General features: G+C 36.1%; 1 protein-coding gene across 10 annotated transcripts in view; it reads left to right on the top strand.

Moving 5' to 3' along the window:
- ANKRD17 (ankyrin repeat domain 17) overlaps positions 1–25,808 on the top strand; it is a 164,422-nt gene that overhangs the window by 121,038 nt on the left and 17,576 nt on the right. For all 10 annotated transcript variants that reach the window (XM_055086023.1, XM_024115383.3, XM_007126247.4 and 7 more), the window contains 7 exons: positions 269–364; positions 1,893–2,009; positions 12,717–12,888; positions 14,031–14,478; positions 14,921–15,076; positions 17,259–17,408; positions 19,069–20,705. In XM_055086023.1, the coding sequence (XP_054941998.1) occupies positions 269–364; positions 1,893–2,009; positions 12,717–12,888; positions 14,031–14,478; positions 14,921–15,076; positions 17,259–17,408; positions 19,069–20,705 (2,776 nt within the window). The remainder of the gene's footprint in view (positions 1–268; positions 365–1,892; positions 2,010–12,716; positions 12,889–14,030; positions 14,479–14,920; positions 15,077–17,258; positions 17,409–19,068; positions 20,706–25,808) is intronic.

Below are 25,808 nucleotides of genomic sequence, written 5' to 3'. Positions count from 1 at the left end.
TGTTTTTTTAAATTCAGAATGGTTTAGAATTTTAGGTCAGGTTATTCTGTATTTTTTTTTTGGAGGGTAGGATGAAAATGAACAATGTAGATTTATCTAACTAATTAGAACCAAAGCCTGTCTCTTTTTCATTTAAAGTGTGAATAATACCCAATTTAAATCTTTATTTTGTGGCACTAATGTTAATGGAATCTTAGTTAAGACAGACTAGATTTACTGAATCCTGATAGAATCTGTTTTCAGTCTGACACTTATATCTATTTTTTAGGGTCATGTGAAGGTGGTGCGCTACTTAGTCAAAGAAGTCAATCAGTTTCCATCAGATTCTGAATGTATGAGATACATAGCAACGATCACTGATAAGGTAATATACTGATTAAATTCATCCCCATTATATGAGCTTGGGATCCCATTTGGCTTTTTGTATATATGTATATTCCACACTAAGATAAAAAAGTCTTAGTTTGAGCAGTAATGTGTGGTACTTAGCAATTTTCATTTATCTAGTATTTGGGAATGAAGTATGATATTTAAGAAACTCTTCAGATGGTTTACTTACCTCATGAAGTAATAAAACATTTTCTGTTTTAGAATTACTTTATCTTTTTAAATAGTACTTAAGCTAATTTAATTTTAATGTAAATACTAAACAATCTAAAGTAAATTATTCTTACTATTCATTAGTCCTGTAATCTATCCAGACAGATATCTCTTCTGAGAGGAACAAGTCAGTGGATTTTTTTAATACCTAAACAAAAATTAACACAGTACTTTTAATTATGGTTAAGAAAACTCTTAACATGTTCTACATAATATAAAAGTTGGAGTAACTGTCAGTTTAAGAATGAATTTGCTAGGATTTTTGCAGGGAAAGTAGGGAAAATAAAATAAATCCCTTTAGAATTCTAATTGAGATCAAAATATTTGAATAAAATCCTAAGACATGCCTCTGAAAATCTAAAAATGTCTTTCGTTTTCTCAGCAGTTATCACATGATAGTGAACAGCTTTTTCCCATAAGTTTTGTTTTTTTTTGTTTTTTTTTTGTTTTTTGTGGTATGCGGGCCTCCCCCTGTTGTGGCCTCTCCCGTTACGGAGCACAGGCTCCGGACGCGCAGGCTCAGCGGCCATGGCTCACGGGCCCAGCCGCTCCGCGGCATGTGGGATCCTCCCAGACCGGGGCGCGAACCCGGTTCCCCTGCATCGGCAGGTGGACGCGCAACCACTGCGCCACCAAGGAAGCCCCCCATAAGTTTTATTTAACATAGCTAATCTACTGTCTTGCCTGCCTCTAGATTCATTTATGACAGTTAATGTTCCTGGATACCCCTTATGGAAGGAGGGCAGAGATTAAAAATAAAGCTTTGTCTTAATAGGGAAATATCCCATTCCTGTCAAAAAGTGTATGTTCTAAGAATGAAATCACTGAGATAAGTCTATAAATACGTGCTTTTTATGAATGATTCTAGCACAAGAAGTTATAGCAACAGAGCTTAAATATATGAGAAAAGTTCTTGCCAAATAAGTATTTTAAATTGTTTTAAACCCGTTTTCTTTTGTTGACATTGACCTTTTCCTTTAGCCCATTAACCAGCTGACAGATTATTGCAGCTCTATTTGCAGTATGATTTCTCATATTTAAATTACAGGAGTAAATAATTTTAGTACCAGTCAAATGGATATTATTTTGAAGAACAATAGAGGCTCTTTGCTTATATATTTTTTAAAATATACCATTTAAATTATGTTTTTATTTGCACTCTTTTTTTGCCCTACTACTGATTTTTATTGCTTATGTTCATTCAAGTACCTTAATTAATATTTTCATGTTTTCAAGAATCTCTCTAAATGTTAATTTTTTGAGTCTGGAAACATCTTAATTTTTCATTTTAGGAGATGCTGAAGAAGTGTCACCTTTGTATGGAGTCGATAGTACAAGCCAAAGATAGACAGGCTGCTGAAGCAAACAAAAATGCCAGCATTTTATTAGAGGAGTTAGACTTGGAAAAGGTAATGGTAACCTTTACATATGAAAAATACCTACTTTTTTCCTTTCAGCTTCTCTTCCTCCTAATTTGTCATCTGTGGTTTTTTGTTTTGTTTTGGTTTTGCTTTAAATTATGTACATGGTTTTCTCTCCAAGTTTGGCTCTAATAGTGGAGAGAATTATGAGTATTTTAAACATCATTATATTGTTAAAATGGTTTTCTTTGTAATCGAATTAACAAAATGTTATTGTAGGAATTGCATTGATCTGCAAGTCAGGGAACCTAGCCTCTAATGCTCAATTATCTCAACTAATGTTCTCTTAATCCCCATCCAACTCTGTACTTCATTGATCCTAGGCCTTGTAATTTGTTGCCAGCGGATTTATCAGAAGTACCAAATATACTACGAAGGCATACACTACCAAGCCATGACCAACTAGTGAAATACAACCTGTTGATGGAATGTTTAATGCGTACCTTTTAATTTTATTTTATTTTTATAAAATTGTACAGTTTAAATACGTGAAATTTATTGTATATCTATTATTTTTTTAACATCTTTATTAGAGTATAATTGCTTTACAATAGTGTGTTAGTTTCTGCTTTATAACAAAGTGAATCAGCTATACATATACATATATCCCCATATCTCCTCCCTCTTGCATCTCCCTCCCACCCTCCCTATCCCACCCCTCTAGGTGGTCACAAAGCAACGGAGCTGATCTCCCTGTGCTATACGGCTGCTTCCCACTAGCTATCTATTTTACATTTGTTAGTATATATAAGTCCATGCCACTCTCTCACTTCATCCCAGCTTACCTTTACCCTCCCCGTGTCCTCAAGTCCATTCTCTACATCTGCGTCTTTATTCCTTTCCTGCCCCTTAATGCATACCTTTTTAAATGGATGATTTCTCTTGTATTTTTCTCTTTCAGGCATGCTGTAGTATCATTCCCATTTATTGCCATGGGGAGTAAAACACTCTAAACAATGTACAGTTTGGGCAGTCCCATAGCTGCTTCTTTACTCTCTGTTCCTATCAATAACTGTACTCTAGAATGTAATAGTAGGAAAAGAATTGGTTGGTATTGAATATTATGGAATATATATTCTGCCATATTTCATCTTTTTTAAAAAGGTCAAAAATGCTATGAAATTTAACATATACTTTTTAGATTTATAAAGGATATGCAGTGATAGTGGGGGCTGGGGCACCCCCCCCCCATGCAGTTGAAAAGCAATGTGTAACTTTATACTTGGACCCTCCGTATCTGCAGTTTCAAGTCCATGGATTTCAACCAACCACAGATTATGTAGTAGTACTGTAGTACTTATTCATTTTAAAGAATCTGCATAAAGTGGGCCTGCACAGTGTTGTTCACAGGTCAATTGTATATATAACATTTTTCATTTGAGTCAGGTCCATTCTTTATAATTAGACTTACTGACTTTGTTAAGCTATATATTTCATCTCACATAAAGAAAATATGAATTATTTTAAACACTTTGTTCTAAAGTCAATGTGAAAATACGCTATTATTTTCTGAAAAATATATTTTAAATCAGAGGTTCTTCATTTTAAAAACTTGCTAGTTTAGATTCTGATCAAATGAAAATTAGCTTTTTTGGCCACTTTGAAGTTTTAATTGAATATGAACACATTGAGAACAGGTATGGTTATAATATTATAACTATTACTTTACCTATTTTTAATATTCAGTTTCATCAAATATTTATGTAATGTTTACTAAATACCAGGCAGTATAATAGGGCCAAGTTGTATGACAGAATATGTATTATTTGAGTCTTCTCTGTAAGAAATATTATTACCCTCATATTACAGATGGAGAAACTGAATCTATGGGAAGTTAAGTAACTTGCCGAAGCTAGGCTAAGATTTAAATCCACTTTTTTTATTCTAAATTCCCTGCTTTCCTCTCCTTCCTTAATTGAAGTCAACCTACCTTTTAGTGCTTTCTCCTTATAATATTGTAATATCCTGTTTTTGCATTACTCTCTCATTTTTAGATGTTAGAATTGCTAAGTAAGTTATTTCATATTATTGTTTCTTTTTGCATTTTTATAAATCTTAGAAGGCATCCTTTCTATAGCTGAGACATAGATCTCTGTTTTTAAATAAAATCTTTAATTGTTTCATACCTTTGTTGTTTATATGTTACATGAAATACATTTAGAGATTTACTGCATACCTGTGGATCACAAAGTCAAGAAGCAGCTTTTAGGAATGTCCTATTGTGCATGTCTATTCTCAGTCAACTTCAATGATTTATTTTCTTTTTTCTTTATTACAATAATGTGTTCAGTTTAAACTGTGAACTATACAAAGATAACTAAAAGAAAAGCATATGCCATCATTGTAAGGTAACTGAAGTTCAAAACCTGGTATGGTAATTAAGTAAAAGTCCTCACTTCTAACCTTTAAAACCTTTTAAGACCTTACATGTTCTGCCCACTCACACCACTTCTTACACCTGTCTGATCTTATTTTACTACTTTCTCTTGGTCACTTTGCTCTGTCCATAATGACCATCCTTTTTGCTCTTGCTATGCCTTCTGCCTTGAATGTCACTTCACTTGCCTCATATTTTAGTCTCCCTTTCACATTCTTCCTACTCTTCTTCCCTTCTTTATTTTCATGTTCTAATATTCTAAATACTGTATTTTACTTAGTTATCTTGTTTGTCTCTCTCTACCACTAGATCGTATGAACTACAAAATGGTGCCTGGCATGTTAGTAAACATTTGTTGAACAAATAAATATCCATGTATATGAAAACTGTCCTTTTTAAAAATTAGAATCATGCAAACATATTACTCTAATACTTGCTTTTCCCTCTCTCAATAAGTGAAGAATATTGTCCACTGATAGTGATTTATAACTGCATAATATACTCCATAGTAGGTTTGTTTCCAGTTTTGTCACTACAAATAATGTTGCAATAAACATAATTATACATGTTTCTTTATATTTTGGTGCTTTTATTTTTATGGAGTAAGTTTCTTTACTTGGGTCAGTACATTTTAAATTTGATACTTTCAGAATATTTTCCTACTACCATCAGCAACACATAAGTGTTTTCTCCTTGAATTCTTGCCAGTCTTTCTTAACCTAGATGTTCATGCTTTCAGAGCCTCAGATTTAAAGCAATTCAAAAGGAATTTCTTTCAATGTCAGTGCATATTTTCCAGTATTAATTCTTAATCAAAAATTAATTAGATGCAAATTCTTCTGCATGCACTGATACTTTATAAACAGTTTTGAATGGGGATGGTACATAGAATTCTAGACTGTGGACGAGACTCTTCTTTCCTGAACTCCAGCCCCTTTCTATTTCTATTTGAAAAATTATCAGATTGAGATGTGTTAGGGTTTGGTTCACTATTTTTTATGTATGATTTACATCTGGAAAAATACACCGTTTTGCCTTTTGAGGCTCAGTACGTTCTGGCTCCACCATTTCTGATTTAGAAATATCATTGGAGTGGTCTTGTCTGGTTTAACTTGGATGTTCTGCATGGGTAACTTACTGCTTGTGTAAAAATGCTCCTTTGATCAACCTTTCTAATTTGAAAATGTTGGTTAATAGGTTTTTAAAAATTGCTGCTGAGAATACTGCTCATTATATTTATCAGATTCCCTTATCCTTAAGCAGCAAACACTATGTGGAAGAGTCCATGCTCTAGAGCAGTTCATCTGGTCTAACCGTGGAATACTCTGGCAGTTAACTGCTTGTTCTCTTAGGACATTAACAACTAGGTTATGTTTTGGGCTGTTAGAATCCATAGTGGGTATTATTGATCTGCATTTTTAATGTTTTACCCCTCTACTTTATCACTTATTGTTTTTTCTCTTTGTAAACTTTCATAATCTTTTAGGGAGCTATGTATGGTATATTTTTAAAATATTCCTAATAGACGTTTTCAGTTGGGTTTTTTGCCACCACTGAAGCTATTAATATGCCCACCTCACAATCTCAGTTTCATACATTTCATTCTCTGATTATCACCTCTTGTCTTTTCAGCTTTACTCCCTCTAGAATTCTACCTCCAGCAATCCTAAAAACATTCTGTCTACCAATAAATTGTAGGATCCATTTAACATACCACGCTTCACTGGCCTTAACTCTTTTCTTTCTCCTTATTCTTAACTGAAGCTTAGTAACTAAAGGTGTCTAAGGAAAAAAAAAAGCATTCAACCTTGATGACTAACTTTACTTTAAATGTGTGACAGTGAACCCTTTAATGCTGCCCAGTAGTCATACTATATATTTCCCTAGTTTAATTTACTCTCCCACTCTTCTAGACCATTATTTCTTTCTCCTTTATCCTGTGACTTCTGGTACATCCTCTTCTTCAACCTCAGTTGATGACCTTGCATGCTACTTCAGTGAGAAAACTGATGCACCAGAAGAAAACTGCCAGAGATTTTCCCCTACCCCATCTTCCCAACCCACCAAGCCCTGTACCCATATATTTCCGACCAATTACTAGATAAACTTGTTGTAACCAATCTCTTCATTTGTGAACTACATCATATTTTCTGTCTGCCATCCCTTACTCAAAAACATTGTTGTGGCAGTTTTCTTTTCTTCTATATCATTTTCCCCCCTCTCCTGGATCATCCTCATCATCATGTAAGCTTCTTTGTCCAATCTTAAAAAAAACTTTTGATTTTTCCAGCACGCACCTCCCCACCCCCCCACTTTCTGCTCCCATTTGCAGCAAAACTTGTCTATTTTGGGTATTCCAATTCTTTTTGGTCTTGAATCTACTCCTACCAGGCTCTCGCTCCTACAGCTCCACCAAAACTATGCCTTAACGGTCTTTGGGGACTCTTCACTAGCTAAATCCAGTGATTACTTCTCTATCCTTATCTTACTAAGCCTAATAACACCTGACATACTCTATTTACTTGGCCTCCATTACACTACACACTCTTGGTTTTTCTCTTATCTTTCTGAATGTTCCTTCTGTATCTCTAGTTCCTCCTCTTCTCCCCTCTTAGTTGGCAAGTCATTTAGCTTATTACATGATCTTCTTTATCCACTGGTCATCTCATCCTGCTTCTTACCTTTAAATATATTCTAGCTGATCCCAAATTTATATCTTTAGCCCAGACCTCTTCCCTACATTCCAGTCTCTTATATCTAGCTAGCTATTCAACATGTCCTTTTGGATAGCTAATTAGACATCTCATACTTATGTTCAAATGTGAACTCCTGATCTTTGCCCACTCCAAATCCACAACTCTGTCTTGTAATTGCTCAGGCTAAAGATACTGATATCATGCTTGATTTCTCTCTGTCCTCCATTGTGTTGGAAAATCTAGTTACCTTTGCCTTAGAACTATATCTAGGATCCTAGTCACTATCCTAGTCACTATCACATCTCACCCTGATTCAAGTCATTAATATCATCTTTTACCTGTATTTGCACAGTAGTCATTTAACTGGTCTCCCTGATTCCATCATTGCTCTGCAGTCTGTTCTCTATTTAACACTTAGAGTGATCCTCTATATCACTTAAATCAAATCACTCTTTTGCTCAAAACCCTACAGTGCCATTTCCCTCAGAGTAAAAGATAAAAAGTCTTTAAAATGCCCCATGGGACCTTAGGTGATGTAGTCTCCTGATATGCTCTCTGAAAGTCGTTTTCTATTATTCTCAACCAGACTGACCTACTTAAACATTCCAGGCCTACTTGAACATACAGCTTATATACTGACTGTTCTCTTTGCCTGCTATACTTCAAATCTTTTAAATGTTTACTTAAACTTCACCTTCATGTTCCCCAGTATGTCCCCATATACACACTTCTCTTCCTCTGCTCCAGTATTCCTGTTTTACATTGTACTTAACACCTTTTTTAAAAACTATGTAATGTATTATGTTTGCTATCTGTGTGCCTCCCCCAGCAACTAAATGTAAGCTTCATAAGCTTCATGAGGGCAGGGATATTTTGTCTGCTGCTGAGTCCTAAGAGACTAGAACCATGCTTAGTACATAGTTATCAAAAAATTTTCGCTGGATCCTGCCCTGCCCTTCCCTTCCCCTGTACTCCTTGATCTCTTTTTCTGTTATTGATACCACTACTGATTATTCAGAAATAATTGAAATCTTGATGTCGTTTTCAGATTCTCAATTATCTTTGCTCCGCATTCTCTATATCTATCAAATAAGTTAGTGTAGTAAATTAACTTAATCCAGTATCTGGCACATATTAACCCCCTAAATATTAATGGTATCAGTATCATAATCATCACCTTTAATTGAGCTTTGGCAGTCTCCTTATGTCTTCTGTTCCATCTTCTCCTAAATTACTACTTCTCGCCTGAAGTATTGCGTTAGGCTTCTTAACAGTCTGTCTATAAATAAATACCTTTGCCTCTGTCATCTTTTGCCTTCAGTTTAATCCTTCTTTATTCCAGTGTAACTTTTCCAGTTCCCATAGTTTCTGATACACAGATAAGATTGCCTTTACTCCCTACTCTAAATCCTTCAGTCTGTCTTCATTGTCAGCCTGGGAAATTTCAAACATTTAGCTCTTCCTGTCTTCTCTAGGCTCATCACTCACTATGGTTTTCTACTCCTCACATATCTCATTCACATAACTGTATCCAATAGGCACATGGGGGACTTCCCTGGTGGTCCAGTGGTTAAGACTCCGTGCTTCCAATGCAGGGGGCGTGGGTTCTATCTCTGGTCAGGGAGCTAAGATCCCACGTGGCTCGAGTACAGCCAAAAAAAGAAAAAAACAGATTTGCATATGGTATTTCTTTAGTCTGGACTGCCTTTCCCTAAATCCTTAAATTCTCATCTTAAAAAGCTTAACTCTCAAACATCAATTTGTTTCCTGAATCTATAATTAGAAATCACCAGTTAGGGAATTCCCTGGCAGTCCAGTGATTAGGACTCAGTGTTTTCACTACTGCTGGGCCTGGGTTGGGGAACTAAGATCCTGCAGCCAAAAGAAAAAATCAGTTGGACTAGTGCCCTTTCTTTCCTTTTCCACAATGAGGTTATTTATTCTGCAATTTGACTCTTTTCTTCAAAACCTCTACCCCCCGCCACATATGCTCACAAACATGTAGCAGTTCCCCGGTAAGCGAAATGAGGTCTAGGCATGTACCTTGTGAGAAAATATAGAATGTAGGCTGAATTTCTAACCCTGTTTACCTGCACCTCCAGACTTACTCGAGTCTCATGGTTTAAATACTCTGTTTTCATCTTTTCTCCTTTGGATCTTGTATCAGTTATTACCACCTCTCCCATACTTTAGTGCCTGCTGTTTCATTAACTCCTACCCTCTTTCTACAACTTCATGAAGTTAACTATCCTGATGAAACCCTACCTCAAATTTAGTATTTTGTTTCCTTATCTAAATAGTTTAAGGGAATAATCTATGTCTTGTTGACTCTACTTTTTTTTTTTTTTTTTTTTTTTGCTTTTCTTTTTAATTCTCCGTCCAGGACCATTAGCTTACTTCTCCACTAATTCAGTGAACTAACTATGGCAGAGGTCACCAATGGCATCTTATTGCCAAATCCAGAATAAGATTAGACATCTCATACTTGTGTCCTTACTGATACTTTGTGATACTTAACCAATGTTGATTTGCGTTCCTTTATGAAACTCTTCTCCCATTGAAGCTGCTTTCTCCTGACTGTCTTCTTCTGCCTGATATATGCCTTTCTAAAAGTCTCATTTCGTCTTCCTTTTAATAACTGATATTCCCTCCCCACTACCTTCCCCCTCTTTATGTGTACACACACACACACACACACACACACACACACACATTGTTATAGCCTTTTACCTTTGGTGATTTCCTTTATTAGTTTCAGTTACCACCTGCAAACTAATAATGCCTCTTAAGTCTGTATCTATCTTGTCAAATTCTGCTTAGTTTTAGAGAGCTCCATACTTTGTAGGTCCTTTTGCAGCCATAGTCTGAGATCTCTCCCCTAGAAAGAAATTGTTTCCCTAGGATCTCTGAATTTGTGTCTCACTTTTTAATGAGTCTAAAGGGTTAGTAAGATCTATGAAATTATCAAAATACCAGCCTTATAACTTCAAAATTTAGAAATAAGAGTAACTACTTATCCCTTAGGGCTAAACTCTAAAATTTGATAATTCAGACTGTTGCCAGCAGGCCAGCCTCCACTGATTGAACTCTGTAAGCCCTGAGGCACATTCATACCTAAGGACCCAGCCACACCTATACACTAAGACCTATCCCAGCCCATCACCCCTACCCACCCCTAAGGCCAGATGGTTTTAGAGGAAAGCCTGCTTTCTAGTTTTTCTATTTTTAAAAGTTCTTCCCCCACCTTGAATACCAATCACAATTACTTCTTAACCACTGGACACGTTTTAAAAATCAAGCAAAATTAATTCATCTGGCTGAGCCAAAAGTCTTAAACCTCACTTGTTATTTTTATCCCCCCAAAGCTATTTCCTGTACCTTTCTCAAGGCTTTTTTTCCATACAGATGTGATATAGATGAAATATCAGTTTTATTATTCCTGATTCTAAATTGGAGAGGCTTAGTATCTATCTATAGCCACAGTTGCTTTGAAAATGTTTCTCTGGCACACCCTTCACCCCCCTTTCTACTCCTTCTCTTCCCTTTACACTTACCTATTTATTTTGTGAAAGTCAGCAAAACAGATCAACCCCAGGCCTCCCTCACTGGAGCTCAGACAAAGATGTAGAAAGTATACGGTTCCTGAGGACAGGCAGCTTAGCTACATTAAAGCAAGGCTGAATGAGCTGAGTCATACTCGCTCAGTTCCTTCTTTCAAACTCACCAGTCAGGTAGTACTCCTTCCTTGTAGTGAACTAGGGTGTGAAGGTCACCAATTACTGTTTTCTTCTCAGTCCTTTGGAAAGGTCAAAAGCTCCTCCTTTACTGGTCTTCAGAGGAAACTTGGGTACTTCTGGAAGACTAACAAAAATTTCTAGGGGGTAGGTACTATGCAGACAATTTTTATATCTCCAGTTTCCATTTGTGTTCTTTCCTAAAATCCATCTGCTTGAGAAAGTATCTGGTGTTCTGTAGATTCTCCTTGATTATTTACCTTTTCAGAAACAAAAGTCATATCTCTTACCCAAGAGAATGTAATTATGGTGCATTGCCCCAGGGTGTGAAAACTTTCAAGGTGGGCAAAACGTTTTAGGTACCCAACAGGGATTATTTCAAAAGGGAGGAGGAGTGTTCTAGCAAAAGCTAGAGACTTAAAAAGTCAGACTTTTTCTCAAGAAAAGTAAGTCTGATTTGGCTTATAAGTTTGTCTTTAAGGGCTGCTTTCAGTAGTTAGGATATTGTGACATTTTCCATAAACTGAGTATCATTGTTTTGATACATATTTAAAATACACATAAAATATATAGAAAGCTAGATTATATCAAGGAATATGTACTTTGAAAATGTCATTTAGAGAACACGCAAACAAAAGAGTTTGTAGATGATTTTACCATTTTATGAGCCAAAGAGGAAAATTTAATAGTTAAAATAGCTTATTAAGAGATGTTATTGGACTTTAAAACTTATTCCTAGTTTTTTTGGACTGTGAAAGTAATATGTATCCAGTTTAACAAATAGAAACAATGTACAGTTATATAAAGTAAAATTGAAAGTCACCATCTTTCTGCTACTTCTTGTCCAAGCCCATGCTCTAGAGGTAATCACTAGTAAGCCTTTGATTTATATCCTCTTAGCCTTTTTTTTTTAATTCCCACTGATAGATTCACATAAAGCACTGCCCCCCCCATAAATGAGATCATTGGTTTGCAATTTGCCTTTTTTTTTCCTAGCAAATGTAAATTGTGAGCATTTTCCCAGGTATACATTTATAACTTTTAATGGCTGCCTAGTATTCTGTGAATGTATACTGTTGTTAACTTCTCCCCACCCCCGACCCCACCCCATGGATTTACCTAGCTTCCAGTTACTACTGTTGTAATCAACTTTGCAATGGAAAGTATTGAGCCTATATTTTTCCACTAGAGGTAGTCATTTTATAGAATATATTCTTAGGATAAGCACTTTGTAATTTTCATAGGAGGCTTTCAAATTACCTTTCTAAAAATGTTAATGTTTATACTGACAGCAGTGTAGGGAAGAATTCATTTTCCCAAACTTTTGCTAGATGATATCTTTTTTAATTTTCCCAAATTAATGAACAAAACATGGTAGCTTGTTACTTTAATTTATATTTCCGCAGTGATTATGAAGTTATGTATATCTTTATCATTCATCCATTTTGAAATTAGGTTGTCTTTTATTATTAATTTGATCTTGACATTTAAAAATACTATTTTCTGGGCTTCCCTGGTGGCGCAGTGGTTGAGAGTCCGCCTGCCGATGCAGGGGACACAGGTTCATGCCTTGGTCCGGGAAGATCTCACATGCCGCAGAGCAGCTGGGCCCATGAGCCATGGCCTCTGAGCCTGCGCGTCCGGAACCTGTGCTCCGCAACGGGAGAGGCCACAGCAGTGAGGGGCCCGTGTACCGCAAAAAAAAAAAAAAATTATTTTCTCTTTAGAGTGATTTGAGTATGATCTTGATCAAACAATGAATTGAACTAAGATGACTTTTGAATTGTATGGTATCCCAGTACCCTTAATGATAAAGTGACATTATGTGACAACTTTTTTCCAAGGTAAATTCCAGTGTTATAATTCTGTTTTATTGATTCTTTAACAGTTAAGGGAAGAAAGCCGGAGGCTGGCTTTGGCTGCAAAAAGAGAAAAGAGAAAGGAGAAGAGAAGAAAGAAAAAAGAAGAACAAAGAAGAAAACTAGAAGAGATTGAAGCCAAAAATAAAGAAAACTTTGAACTCCAAGCTGCTCAAGAAAAAGAAAAGCATAAAGTTGAAGGTATTTTCTCTAAACCATCTAATTTGTTTCATGTAATACATTCTACTCAAAATTACATTTCCTTAAATATCAGTAACTTAAGGTGAAAAAAGGTCTCTACGTTATTAAGGCCTAAAGTATTTATATGCTATTTTCATTTATTGACTTCTTCCCAGCTTTTTATTATAAAGAATTTCAAACCTACACACAAGTTGAAAGAATAATGAAACAAACACCTGAAATACCCTTCACCTAATTTAAAAATAAACATTTTACTGTATTTGCTTTATCTTTTTCTCTAAATATACATACATAGTTTTTTCCTAAGCCGTCTGAAAGTAAATTGCAGACATCTGACATTGCACCTATAAAACATCAGCACACATCCAAGGAATGACATTTGCTTACATAATTGCAATACCATTTATAATACCTTAAAAAATTAACAGTAATTCCATAATTTCATCTACAGTCAAGACCATATTCAGATTTTTCTTAAATGAGGGAATTATTTTTAACTAGGTTCTAACTAAAAAATTATTTGAGATGAGATATTGTTAGAAAGAACCATTGTCATTAAACCACCAAATATTTATGCTGTGTGTGTGTTAATTTCCCCCTCCTCCAGCCTTTTATTTTGAAAGATTTCAAACTACAGAAAAGTTTAAGGATTAGTATAATGAACACCTTTTAGTCACCTAGATTCATATAACATTTTGGCACATTTGTTTATCTTTTTTCCTCTCTCTTTTTTTGAATAGTCTTATATATGTTGTATACATCATATGAAATTACCCCTAAATACTTGAGCAGTGTTTCCCAGAAAGAGAACATTATTTTACATAACCACAATAACATTATTACACTTAAGAAATTTAATATTTATGTAATAATATGTAATATACAGTACATATTCATATTTCCCAAAGTGTCCCCGAAATATTTTTTATAACTGCCTACTATGCATTGTTTAGAACTTAGGGACAGAGAGAATAGATCAGTCATATCTATCTCATTACCAGTGAATGCTGGAATGACTGATAACTTTATATCTAATAGTAGTAGTAAAGTATAAATTCAGCATTTACTTTTGTCGAGTGCTTAAAGCTAAATATATGCCAAGAGCACTAGAACTTGCTAATTCAGTATTGCTACTTCTACAGATGAGCCTGAAGTCTTGACAGAGCCTCCAAGTGCCACAACCACTACTACAATAGGTATATCTGCAACCTGGACCACTTTGGCAGGTTCTCATGGTAAAAGAAACAATACCATAACTACAACCAGTTCAAAGAGGAAAAACAGGAAAAATAAAATTACTCCAGAAAATGTTCAAATTATATTTGATGATCCACTACCAATCTCATACAGTCAGCCAGAGAAGGTGAATGGAGAGTCCAAGAGCAGCAGTACCAGCGAGAGTGGAGACAGTGATAACATGAGAATTTCCAGTTGCAGTGATGAAAGTAGTAACAGCAACAGCAGCCGAAAGAGTGACAATCATTCACCTGCTATGGTCACCACCACTGTGACCAGCAAGAAGCAGCCATCAGTTCTGGTTACATTTCCAAAGGAGGAGAGAAAATCTGTTTCTGGCAAGGCTTCAATAAAGTTAGTTCCAATTTTCATTTTCATGATTTATAGTATCGTTATGAAACTTTGTTGCTGAATTTTTTAGTAAAGCAGGCAGATGAACAACTGACAAAATAAGGGTTTGTCTTTGTTCTAAAGAAGGCATGATTTCATTTGAATTAAAGAATTACTGTGTAATTTCTTCATTTTGATTGTTAAACTTAGCCCATGAAAAGTATTGATTATGGTTTCTCAGGGATTATTATTGTATTTCAGTTCTGCTAAATTTGACCTCTAGATAATATCTTCTTAAAATTGGCCCTTCATATTATGCTAAGTATTGAAAAGTGAAAAATAAATTTCTCATTTATTCATCATAGTATTCTTAAAATAAAGAATAAAATCATATAATAGATTGCCTTTATCATTAAAAAATTTTACATCTCTTCTATATTTAATGTGTTTTTCCTCCCTGTTAAAGATTGTCAGAGACTATCAGTGAAGTGACCAGTAATTCTCTCTCCACTTGCACAAAATCTGGTCCATCTCCCCTTTCCTCTCCAAATGGGAAATTAACAGTAGCAAGTCCTAAGCGTGGACAAAAGAGGGAAGAAGGATGGAAAGAAGTTGTAAGAAGGTGACTGATTATTTCTTTGATTGTTTTTCTCATTTTTATATGTGCTCTATTTCACAATGAAGCATAGTTTACCTTACAGTTAAATTCCCCTAACTTTTCCAGAGGTTGCAAACAAACTGGTGGCCCAAGGCTGCATCTGGCCAACAGAGACAACCTATACTATATTTTAGACGGAAAAAAAAGTATATGTTAACACTATTAAAATTGAGAAATTTTACATAAAAAGTTAGATCATTGTGGTGTCTGCTTGACCCCCATAGGTATTGGTATTTGGTAGTGAGCTGATTTATTTAAGGTGATAGATTGTCTTGTTCAGCTTTGTAACCTCAGAGCCCAATATGTAGTGTCTACTACATACTTGTCAATATTTGGAGAATGAATTAAGTATTGGTTTTAAACTATTTTTGTCTTCAAATCATAGGATACCTTTATTTCAGGGGTTTTAGGACTAAAATATTTTGCTGTATTTTGCTTGGAATTTTTAAATAATATGTATTAAAAAGTAAAACAACATCCCAGAAACTAAAAGGTGGTAAGATACCACAGACCTAGAAAGGATGTGATCCATTATAAATCTTTTTTTTTTTTTTAATTAATTTATTTATTTTGGCTGTTTTGGGTCTTCGTTTCTGTGCGAGGGCTTTCTCCAGTTGCAGCGAGCGGGGGCCACTCTTCATCGCGGTGCGCGGGCCTCTCACTGTCACGGCCTCTCTTGCTGCGGAGCACAGGCTCCAGACGCGCAGGCTCCGTAGTTGTGGCTCACGGGCCCAGCCGCTCCACGGCATGTGGGATCTTCCCGGACCGGGGCACGAACCCGTGTCCCCTGCATCGGCAGGAGGACTCTCAACCACTGCGCCACCAGGGAAGCCCCATTATAAATCTTTGATAACCTGTTTTAAGGAACTCTCCAGAAATTTCATCAAAAAATTAAACTTTTGATTGTTTTAAAACAAAATCTGTAGTGAACCAAGCTTATTACTGTTAATCTCAAGATGTACTGTGCATCTTTTATCTTCTTTTGGGCCAACACTTCCCCTCAACCCCCATCTCTATCTTTATCTCTTTCTCTGTCTCACACACATTCTTTTGAACTAACTGAAATCACAACATCAGAATACTCTCTGTACAAAAGTAAGAGAATTCGGTTTTCCTGCATGTATTTTATATTGTAGTATGCAAGCAAATTCTTAACTAACTTAAAATAATGATCACTGACTGATTATTATGTCCCTTAGGGAAAAAGGAATTATCAAGTAACTTAGTTATGTATATGAAAGGGCAGGGATCATACCTTACCATTTAAAAAAATAACATATAATTTCATATTTAATCTATTCTAAATAAATAATTTACTTATTCATTGAAGCACAATTGGCTCCCTCTTTTTATTGAGAATTATACTGTTTTTCTTTTAGAAGTATTCTTTAATTTAGACTTGTCAGAAATTTATATCTACCTTTCCTGAATCTGAGTGCTTAAAATTGTAATGTAATTTTGTAGGTGTTAGGTGGTTTTTGCTTTTTTGGAATTCCAGCAGGCTTTTCTCTTTCCTCACACAACTAAACATCCCTTAACAAGTTTGCATATTTGTGGATAATCATTTTAATGCCTCTAGAAGAATGCAGGGCAACAATGAATTTTTAGTATCATCCTTTCAGTTATATATTAGGGAATAAAAACAAGAATGTGAGTCAAACACGCAAAGGTACCCACAAGAAGCCTTTCTTGACTCCTTGGGGTAGATTAGATGCCCCGACCAATGTGTCTTTATGATACCCTATTAGAGCACTTACAACATCATGTTGTAGTTTTCTTACTTGGTTTCTACATAGTCAGTATATGTGGGCAGGAACCCCTGTCTGTCTTATTTGCCATTAGTATTTGCATTAACATAGTGTATATCTACATGTATGTGCGTCACAGATATTAATGAAGGACGAAAGTCAAAAAAGCAAACAGTTTTTGGTAATGAGATGAGAAGCTGTGGTAAAGCTCACTCTCTCTTTCTCTTTGTTCTGTGGCTCTTAGTTGCCTTTTATCACTTAGAGTGAGAGTAGGTAGGAGAGGCTTATTCGACAATATTCTGCATTTACAGAAACATATTTTAGTAATAATTCTTATTTTAATTACAACCACTGATACTTATGATTTATCTTAATTTATTTTTGCAACTGTTAAACAGGTCAAAGAAAGTATCTGTTCCATCAACTGTGATATCCAGAGTGATTGGAAGAGGAGGCTGTAATATTAATGCTATTCGGGAGTTCACTGGTGCACACATAGATATTGATAAGCAGAAAGACAAGACAGGAGACCGGATAATAACTATAAGGCAAAATTTTGTCTCTTACGGTTTTTTTCGTTTGTATTTTATTGTACTAGAGCTTAATTATCAATATAGCTAAGCATTTGAGTTTTCAATGGAACTTTGTATTTAATAGCATACTTTTTTAAATGGGAATTTGATTCGTGTTTAAGATAACCTTTACAGTTTTTTTTTCTTATTTATATGCTCTTGTGAAGTATTTCAAAGGGCTTTAAAGGAATTTTTCTTTTGTGTGTGTATGGCAAAGGTTTGAATAATCTTTTCCTTATATGAACTTTTAATATGACATTCTTAAAAACTTCTTTTTAAGAAGGAATGGGTTTCTAACACATTCTAATCTGTAGTTTTCCATCTTTCTCTTAAATTAGCATTTGAGATTTGTTATCCTGAGATTGTATCCTTAGAATATGAGCTCAGTAATAGATTTAAATCTGAAGTGGATATTTGTTTTAAATTGAATACTTGAACATGTCTGTGCCTGAGTACCCTTAGAGTAAAGACGATATTCTAAGACATCATAAATTTGGTTGTGAGAGACAGGTGCCCTTCCCAGTAATAGAGGGACAGATATTTTTTAGCCTGCCTCAAGAGGAAGGAGGCAATTAACCAGCTCTGTTTTGCACTTATCTCCTTCTCCTATCTTGTTTATCCCTCCCCTGGGATAGGTGTAGTCACAACTTGCCTTACCCAGAGAAGAGAGGAAGCAGATACCCTTTATAAGTAATTTCCCACTTAGGGTCTCCATAAGACTTTCCTTTCAATCAAATATTTTCCTGAACATCTAAGACTGGGGTTTGACCTTATGGCCATTGTTGTAATTATCAGGATTCTTCTCTCATTTTGAGACATCTGTCCAAAAGTTATAATAATCACTCTACTAATAGAGAAACCACTAATAAATATAAATGGGGTCATCTTAGCTACCAGGATTTAAAATAAAATACTATTTTCTTACTCAGTGGTATTATTTTTCTTGCTTATTTGTACTGCTTTTTTTTTTTTTTTTTTTTTTTTTTTGCGGTATGCGGGCCTCTCACTGTTGTGGCCTCTCTCGTTGCGGAGCACAGGCTCCAGATGCACAGGCTCAGCGGCCATGGCTGACGGGCCTAGCCGCTCCGCGGCATGTGAGATCTTCCCAGACCAGGGCACAAACCCGTGTCTCCTGCATCGGCAGGTGGACTCTCAACCACTGCGCCACCAGGGAAGCCCTAGGTGGAATCCTCCCGGACCGGGGCACGAACCCGTGTCCCCTGCATCGGCAGGCGGACTCTCAACCACTGCACCACCAGGGAAGCCCTGTACTGCTTTTAATATTGATCAGCTGTTTAACTTCATGGTAACAATATGGATTACATAGGATTTTAAGTGCAGTGGTTTTTCTGTCTAGAATGTATTTCACAGTAGGAAGATGATTGCTTAGTCTGAGGAAACAATAGTGAAATTAAATTTTTTGGAAAAGAAGTCATTTACTTTTCCTTTGAAAAATATAGTGGTGTGTCAGGACAGTTTATTGCTTTGTTTGCATAATACCTCAAAAATAGTCAGAAAATTGCTTCTTAACTTTTATCTGTTCTCTGTATGTGTGTACATACACACACGAATTAATTTAGGCTCTACATATTAAAAAGGGGAAATTGGACCTAATTTTTTTTTTGTCAACTTATAGGGGTGGCACTGAATCAACAAGACAAGCAACTCAGTTGATCAATGCTCTGATCAAGGATCCAGACAAAGAAATTGATGAACTTATTCCAAAGAATCGTTTGAAAAGCTCCTCAGCAAATTCCAAAATTGGGTCATCAGCACCTGCCACCACTGCTGCTAACAGTTCCTTAATGGGAATTAAAATGACGACTGTAGCTCTGTCATCAACATCTCAAACTGCCACAGCACTCACTGTGCCTGCAATTTCTTCTGCATCTACTCACAAAACCATTAAGAACCCAGTGAATAATGTGAGGCCTGGTTTTCCAGTTTCTCTTCCATTAGCATATCCTCCTCCACAGTTTGCACATGCTTTGCTTGCTGCTCAGACTTTCCAGCAGATCCGTCCACCAAGGTTGCCCATGACGCACTTTGGAGGTACTTTTCCACCAGCTCAATCCACTTGGGGTCCTTTTCCTGTCAGGCCTTTGAGCCCTGCCAGAGCTACTAACTCGCCTAAGCCTCACATGGTGCCTCGCCATAGCAATCAGAATAGCAGTGGTTCTCAGGTGAATTCAGCAGGTTCTTTAACTTCAAGTCCAACAACTACAACCAGTTCATCAGCTTCAACGGTGCCTGGTACATCTACAAATGGCAATCCAAGTTCACCTTCTGTTAGAAGGCAGCTTTTTGTCACAGTTGTGAAGACATCCAATGCCACGACAACAACAGTCACAACCACAGCAAGTAACAACAGCACCGCACCCACAAATGCCACATATCCTATGCCTACTGCCAAAGAACACTACCCAGTATCATCCCCATCTTCCCCATCACCACCAGCCCAGCCAGGAGGGGTTTCTAGAAACAGCCCTTTGGATTGTGGAACAGCATCTCCAAATAAAGGGGCGTCTTCCTCTGAACAGGAAGCAGGTAGTCCACCAGTAGTAGAAACAACAAACAGTAGACCTCCAAACAGCAGCAGTTCTTCTGGGAGTTCATCAGTACATTCTACTCAGCAGCAACCTCCGGGATCTGTTTCTCAGGAGCCAAGACCACCTCTTCAGCAGTCTCAGGTTCCTCCCCCGGAAGTTAGAATGACTGTTCCTCCTTTAGTAACAACAAGTTCTGCTCCAGTGGCGGTGCCTTCTACTGCCCCAGTGACTTACCCTATGCCTCAGACACAAATGGGATGCTCCCAGCCTCCGCCTAAAATGGAACCCCCTGCTATTAGACCACCCTCTCATGGCACAGCTGCCCCTCACAAGAATCCAGCTCCTGTGCAAAATTCATCTGTTGCAGTCCTCAGTGTCAATCACATTAAAAGACCTCACAGTGTTCCCTCTTCTGTCCAGCTACCTTCGACCTTAAGTACACAAAGTGCTTGTCAAAATTCAGTACATCCAGCAAATAAGCCTATTGCTCCCAATTTCAGTGCCCCCTTACCATTTGGGCCCTTTAGCACATTGTTTGAAAATAACCCTACTTCTGCTCATGCCTTCTGGGGAGGATCTGTTGTTTCATCTCAGTCAACACCAGAATCTATGCTATCAGGAAAATCCTCATATTTGCCAAATTCAGATCCTTTACATCAGTCTGATACTTCCAAAGCTCCAGGTTTTAGACCGCCATTACAGAGACCTGCTCCAAGTCCCTCAGGTAAGTTTGTATTTTCTGACATTCTGCAGCTGCTCGGTTATACAAATGATGTTGAAACTCTTGGTTATTTTCTAATATTTTTACTCTGTGACTGGGTCAGATGGATTGTAGTACTAATTCAAATGCTATTGTGAGTATTGAGTGTGTCTAGTATGGCATTATTATTTTTTAAATCTTTTTAGAAGCTGTAATGGATTTTTATCTTAAGTTTACTATAAATAAATTTCTTCATCAGGTATATTTTTCTCTCTCAAAATAAAGAAAAGGGGACTTCCCTGGTAGTCCAGTGGCTAAGACTCCGCACTCCCAATTCAGGGGGCCCGGGTTCGATCCCTAGTCAGGGAAATAAATCCCACATGCCACAACTAAGACCGGGCGCAGCCAAATAAATAAATAAATAATTTAAAAAATAAAAAAAGTCTCATATTTTAATTTAATAAGATAATGCCATCAAAAGTTTGTTTTTAGTTCAAATAAAAAATAATTACCAAAGATTTTTAAAATTTGATTTCACTTCCGATTGTCTTTTTTGTTTTAAAAATAATGAGAAAAATATAGAGCGACATAGTTCAATAGGGTAGGCACTAACTATATGTGCTATTTAAATTTAATAAAATTAAAAATTCATCTCAGTCAAGCTGGCCATTTAAAAAATTTTTTCCCAGTTTTGTTGAGATATAATTGATGTACATCACTGTATATGAGTTTAAGGTGTAGAACATAATGGTTTGACTTACATACATTGTGAGATGATTACGGCAGTAAATTTAGTTAGCATTCATCATCTCCTGTAGATACAATTTTTTTAAAAAAAGAAAAAGGAAAAAATATTTTTCCTTGTGATGAGAGCTCTTAGGAGTTAGTCTCTCTTAACAGCTTTCCTATGTATCATACAGCAGTGTTAACTACCGTTACTATGTTGCACATTACATCCCTAATACTTACTTATCTTGTAAATGGAAGTTTGTACCTTTTGACCACCTTCCTCCAATTCCCCCCCACCCCACCTCCACCTCTAGTAACCACAAATCTGATCTCTTTTTCTATAAGTTTGTTTGTTTGAGATTCCACATATAAGTGAGATCATACAGTTTTTGTCTTTCTCTGTCTGACTTATTTTACTTAGCATAATGCCCTCACAGCCCATCCATTTTGTCAGAAATGGCAGGATTTCCTCGTGGTTTTTTTGTGTGTTTTTTTTTTATGACTAAATAATATCCTATTGTGTGTGTGTATGTGTGTGGTATGTATACATATATGTATACATACCACAGCTTCTTTATCCATTCATCCATGGATGGATACTTAGGTTGTTTCCATGTCTTAGCTATTGTAAATAATGCAGTTACGAACATGGAAGTGTAGGTATCTTTTCGAGTTAGTGTTTTTGTTTCTTTTGGATATGGTTCCAGAAGTGGAATTGCTGGATCATGTGGTAGTTCTATTTTTAGTTTTCTGAGGATCCCCCATATTGTTTTCCATAGTGGCTGTAGGCTGGTCATATTTCAAGTGCTTCCTTAATAAGCACATAATGGCTGGTAGCTGCAATATTGGAGACCCCAGATATTGAACACATCTGTTAACATAAAAAGTTCTGTTAGACAGTGCTGATATCTAAAGAGGATCTAAAGATCTGGTTTTGAGTGACTGCTTTTTCTTTTTTAACTTTTTATTTTGAAATATATTTAGATTTCTAGAAGAGTTCTTTTATAATTACCCCAATTTCCCCCAGTAAAACATTCTTACATAGACACCATATATTTATTAAAACTAAGAAGTTAATATTGGTACAGTACAATTAACTGGACTACAGAGTTTATTCAGATTCCACAATTTTTCCAATAATGTTCTTTTTCTGTTGCAGTGTCCAGGATACCAAGTTGCATTTTGAGCTTTGTGTTTTAATATGAATATTTCAAATAATTAAAGATAATTTCATTGAGTTATTTGTAGTGAGGTGGATGGACCTAGAGTCTGTCATACAGAGTGAAATAATTAGAAAGAGAAAAACAAATAACTGTATGCTAACACGTATATATAGAATTGGAAAAAAAAAATATGGTTCTGTAGAACCTAGGGGCAGGACAGGAATAAAGGCGTAGATGTAGAGAATGGACTTGAGGACACGGGAAGGGGGGAAGGGTAAGCTAGGACGAAGTAAGAGAGTGGCATGGACATATATACACTACCAAACGTAAAATAGATAGCTAGTGGGAAGCAGCCGCACAGCACAGGGAGATCAGCTCGGTGCTTTGTGACCACCTAGAGGGGTGGGATAGGGAGGGTGGGAAGGAGATGCAAGAGGAAAGAGATATGGGGAAATACATATATGTATAGCTGATTCACTTTGTTATAAAGCAGAAACTAACACACCATTGTAAAGCAGTTATACTCCGATAAAGATGTTAAAAAAAAAGTCTACCATTAAAGCAATAATAAAATAAAGATAATTTCATGCTAGAGATAGACAAACTATGGTCCATGTGCCAAGTATGGCATACTACCTGATTTTACATTTGTGGGTTTTTTTTAATTGAGTTATAACAATTATGTAAGATTAAAAAAATTTTTTTTTTTTATTTTTAAAAAGAATAATATGTGACACAAAAAATAGTACATTTGGAACTTCCCTGGTGGTCTAGTGGTTAAGAATCCGCCTTCCAGTGCAGGGAATGTGGGTTCAGTCCCTGGTCGGGGAACTAAGATCCCACATGCCATGGGGCAACTAAGTCCTGGTGCTGCAACTAGGGAGCCCACGCACTCTGGAGCCCGTGCGCCACAACTACAGAGAAGCCCGCGTGCCGCAACTAAGACCCGATGCAGCCAAAAATAAATAAATAAATAAATTTTTTAAAAAAAAATAGTGCATTCAATTTCATTGTTCATAAATAAAAGTTTTATTGAAATACATCTATGCCCATTCATTTACATATTGTATTATGGCTGCTTCCATGCTCTGCTGACAGCCTAAAAATATTTATTATTTAGCCCTTTACAGAAAGGTTGCCAACTTGTTATGTGTTATTGAAAAGATGACATTCTGGGACTAAAAATTTCTGAATAGAATGGGAACTGATTGTTATTTTTACCTATTTCTATAACACATAAATATAATGTAAAGAACATGGTCAGTAAATATTTCCTTGCTGGGGGTTGATTGAAATATTTTCTTGTACTTTCAAAAACACCTTCTCTTGAGTACTAAATAGAATCAATATAATTTGGTTGTAAAAGCTTCATATGCTAATTAGTACATTGGAAATGCTTTTATTTTTTTCATTTTTTTATTTTTTAAAAATTTTTATTGGAGTGTAGTTGATTTACAGTGTTGTGTTAGTTTCAGGTGTACAGCAAGGTGAATCAGTTATACATATATCCACTCTTTTTTAGATTCTTTTCCCATATAGGCCATAACAGAGCATTGAATAGAGTTCCCTGTGCTATACAGTAGGTTCTTATTAGTTATCTATTTTATGTCTAGTAGTATGTATATGTCAGTCCCAATCTCCCAATTTGTCCCTCCCTGCCCCTTACCCCCTGGTAACTGTAAGTTTGTTCTCTACATCTGTAACTCTGTTTCTGTTTCATAGATAAGTTCATTTGTATTCTTTTTTTAGATTCCACATATAGGCAATATATGATATTTGTCTTTCTCTGTCTGACTTCACTCAGTATGACAATCTCTAGGTCCATTGATGTTCCTGCAAATGGCATTATTTCGTTCTTTTTTTAATGGCTGAGTAATATTCCATTGTATATACGTACCACATCTTCTTTGCCCATTCCTCCATTGATGGACATTTAGGTTGCTTCCATATCCTGGCTATTGTAAACAGTGCTGCAGTGAACATTGGGGTGCGTGTATCTTTTCGAATTACGGGTTTCTCTAGATATATGCACAGGAGTGGGATTGCTGGATCGTATGGTAGCTCTGCTTTTCGTTTTTTAAGGAACCTCCATACTGTTCTCCATAGTGGCTGCACCAATTTACATTCCCACCAACAGCGTAGGCCGGTTCCCTTTTCTCCACACCCTCTCCAGCATTTATTGTTTGTAGGTTTTTTGATGATGACCATTCTGACCGGTATGAGGTGATACCACATTGTAGTTTTGATTTGCATTTCTCTAATAATTAGTGATGTTGAGCATTTTTTCATGTGATTTTAGCCAACTGTATGTCTTCTTTGAAGAAATGTCTATTTAGATCTTCTGCCCATTTTTTGATTGGGTTGTTTGGGTTTTTTTTTATATTGAGCTGCATGAGCTGTTTGTATATTTTGGGGATCAATTGGAAATGCTTTTATATTTCATTTTTGTAAAGTTGGAATTTAGTGAAAATACTTCACTTTTCAAAAAATGTGAAATCTAGGTAATGTGTTAAGAAAGACTAAAATTAAGATTTAGAGAAAAAAAATAAATTCTTGTTTTGTTGAAAAGTATAGAAAAAAGCCGTGCTCCATTGGCAGGTAAGGTTTTGGGGTGTATAGTTGATTAGAGCCAAAATTAGCAATGAAGTTTAACTTAAGAGTCTATCAGAAGGAAGTATTAGATTCAAGTCAAGATAGGCATGTTTGCCTTTACAGCTATACCACTATTTCTACACCCTAGAAATTAACATTAATTCAGTAATAGCACCCAATATGTAGTACCATCATCCCAAATATACCCTTTATGCCTGTATGTTTCTTTTTTCTCTCCTTTTGATCCAACCAATCAAGATTCACACATTGCTTTCGGCTATTATGTCTCTTTGATCTCCCACAGTCTAAAACATCTCACCACCTTCTTTTGTTCTTCTTGACATTGAATCCCTTGAAGAGTCCAGTTGTACTGAAGAATGTCCTGCATTTCAGATTCACCTGTTTTCTCAATCTGTGGTTACATTCTGGTTAAACATTTCTAGCAGGAACATCAGATGGGTAATGTTTGAATCTCTCACTGCATTGTATCAGGAGGCACTCAGTGACATTGTCCTTCTCTTATCTATGGAAAGCATGGCCACTTAGTTAAGATGCTGATTGTCAGATCTCTCTATTATAAAAGTATAGCTACAATCTTTTTTTTTCTCCTATAGTTTTTTTTTGGTTTGTTTTTAGTTTTGTG

The sequence above is a fragment of the Physeter macrocephalus genome, chromosome 7, assembly GCF_002837175.3.
Source record: "Physeter macrocephalus isolate SW-GA chromosome 7, ASM283717v5, whole genome shotgun sequence".
Taxonomy (NCBI): Eukaryota; Metazoa; Chordata; class Mammalia; order Artiodactyla; family Physeteridae; genus Physeter; species Physeter macrocephalus.
This window is presented reverse-complemented; position numbering and strand designations above follow the sequence as displayed.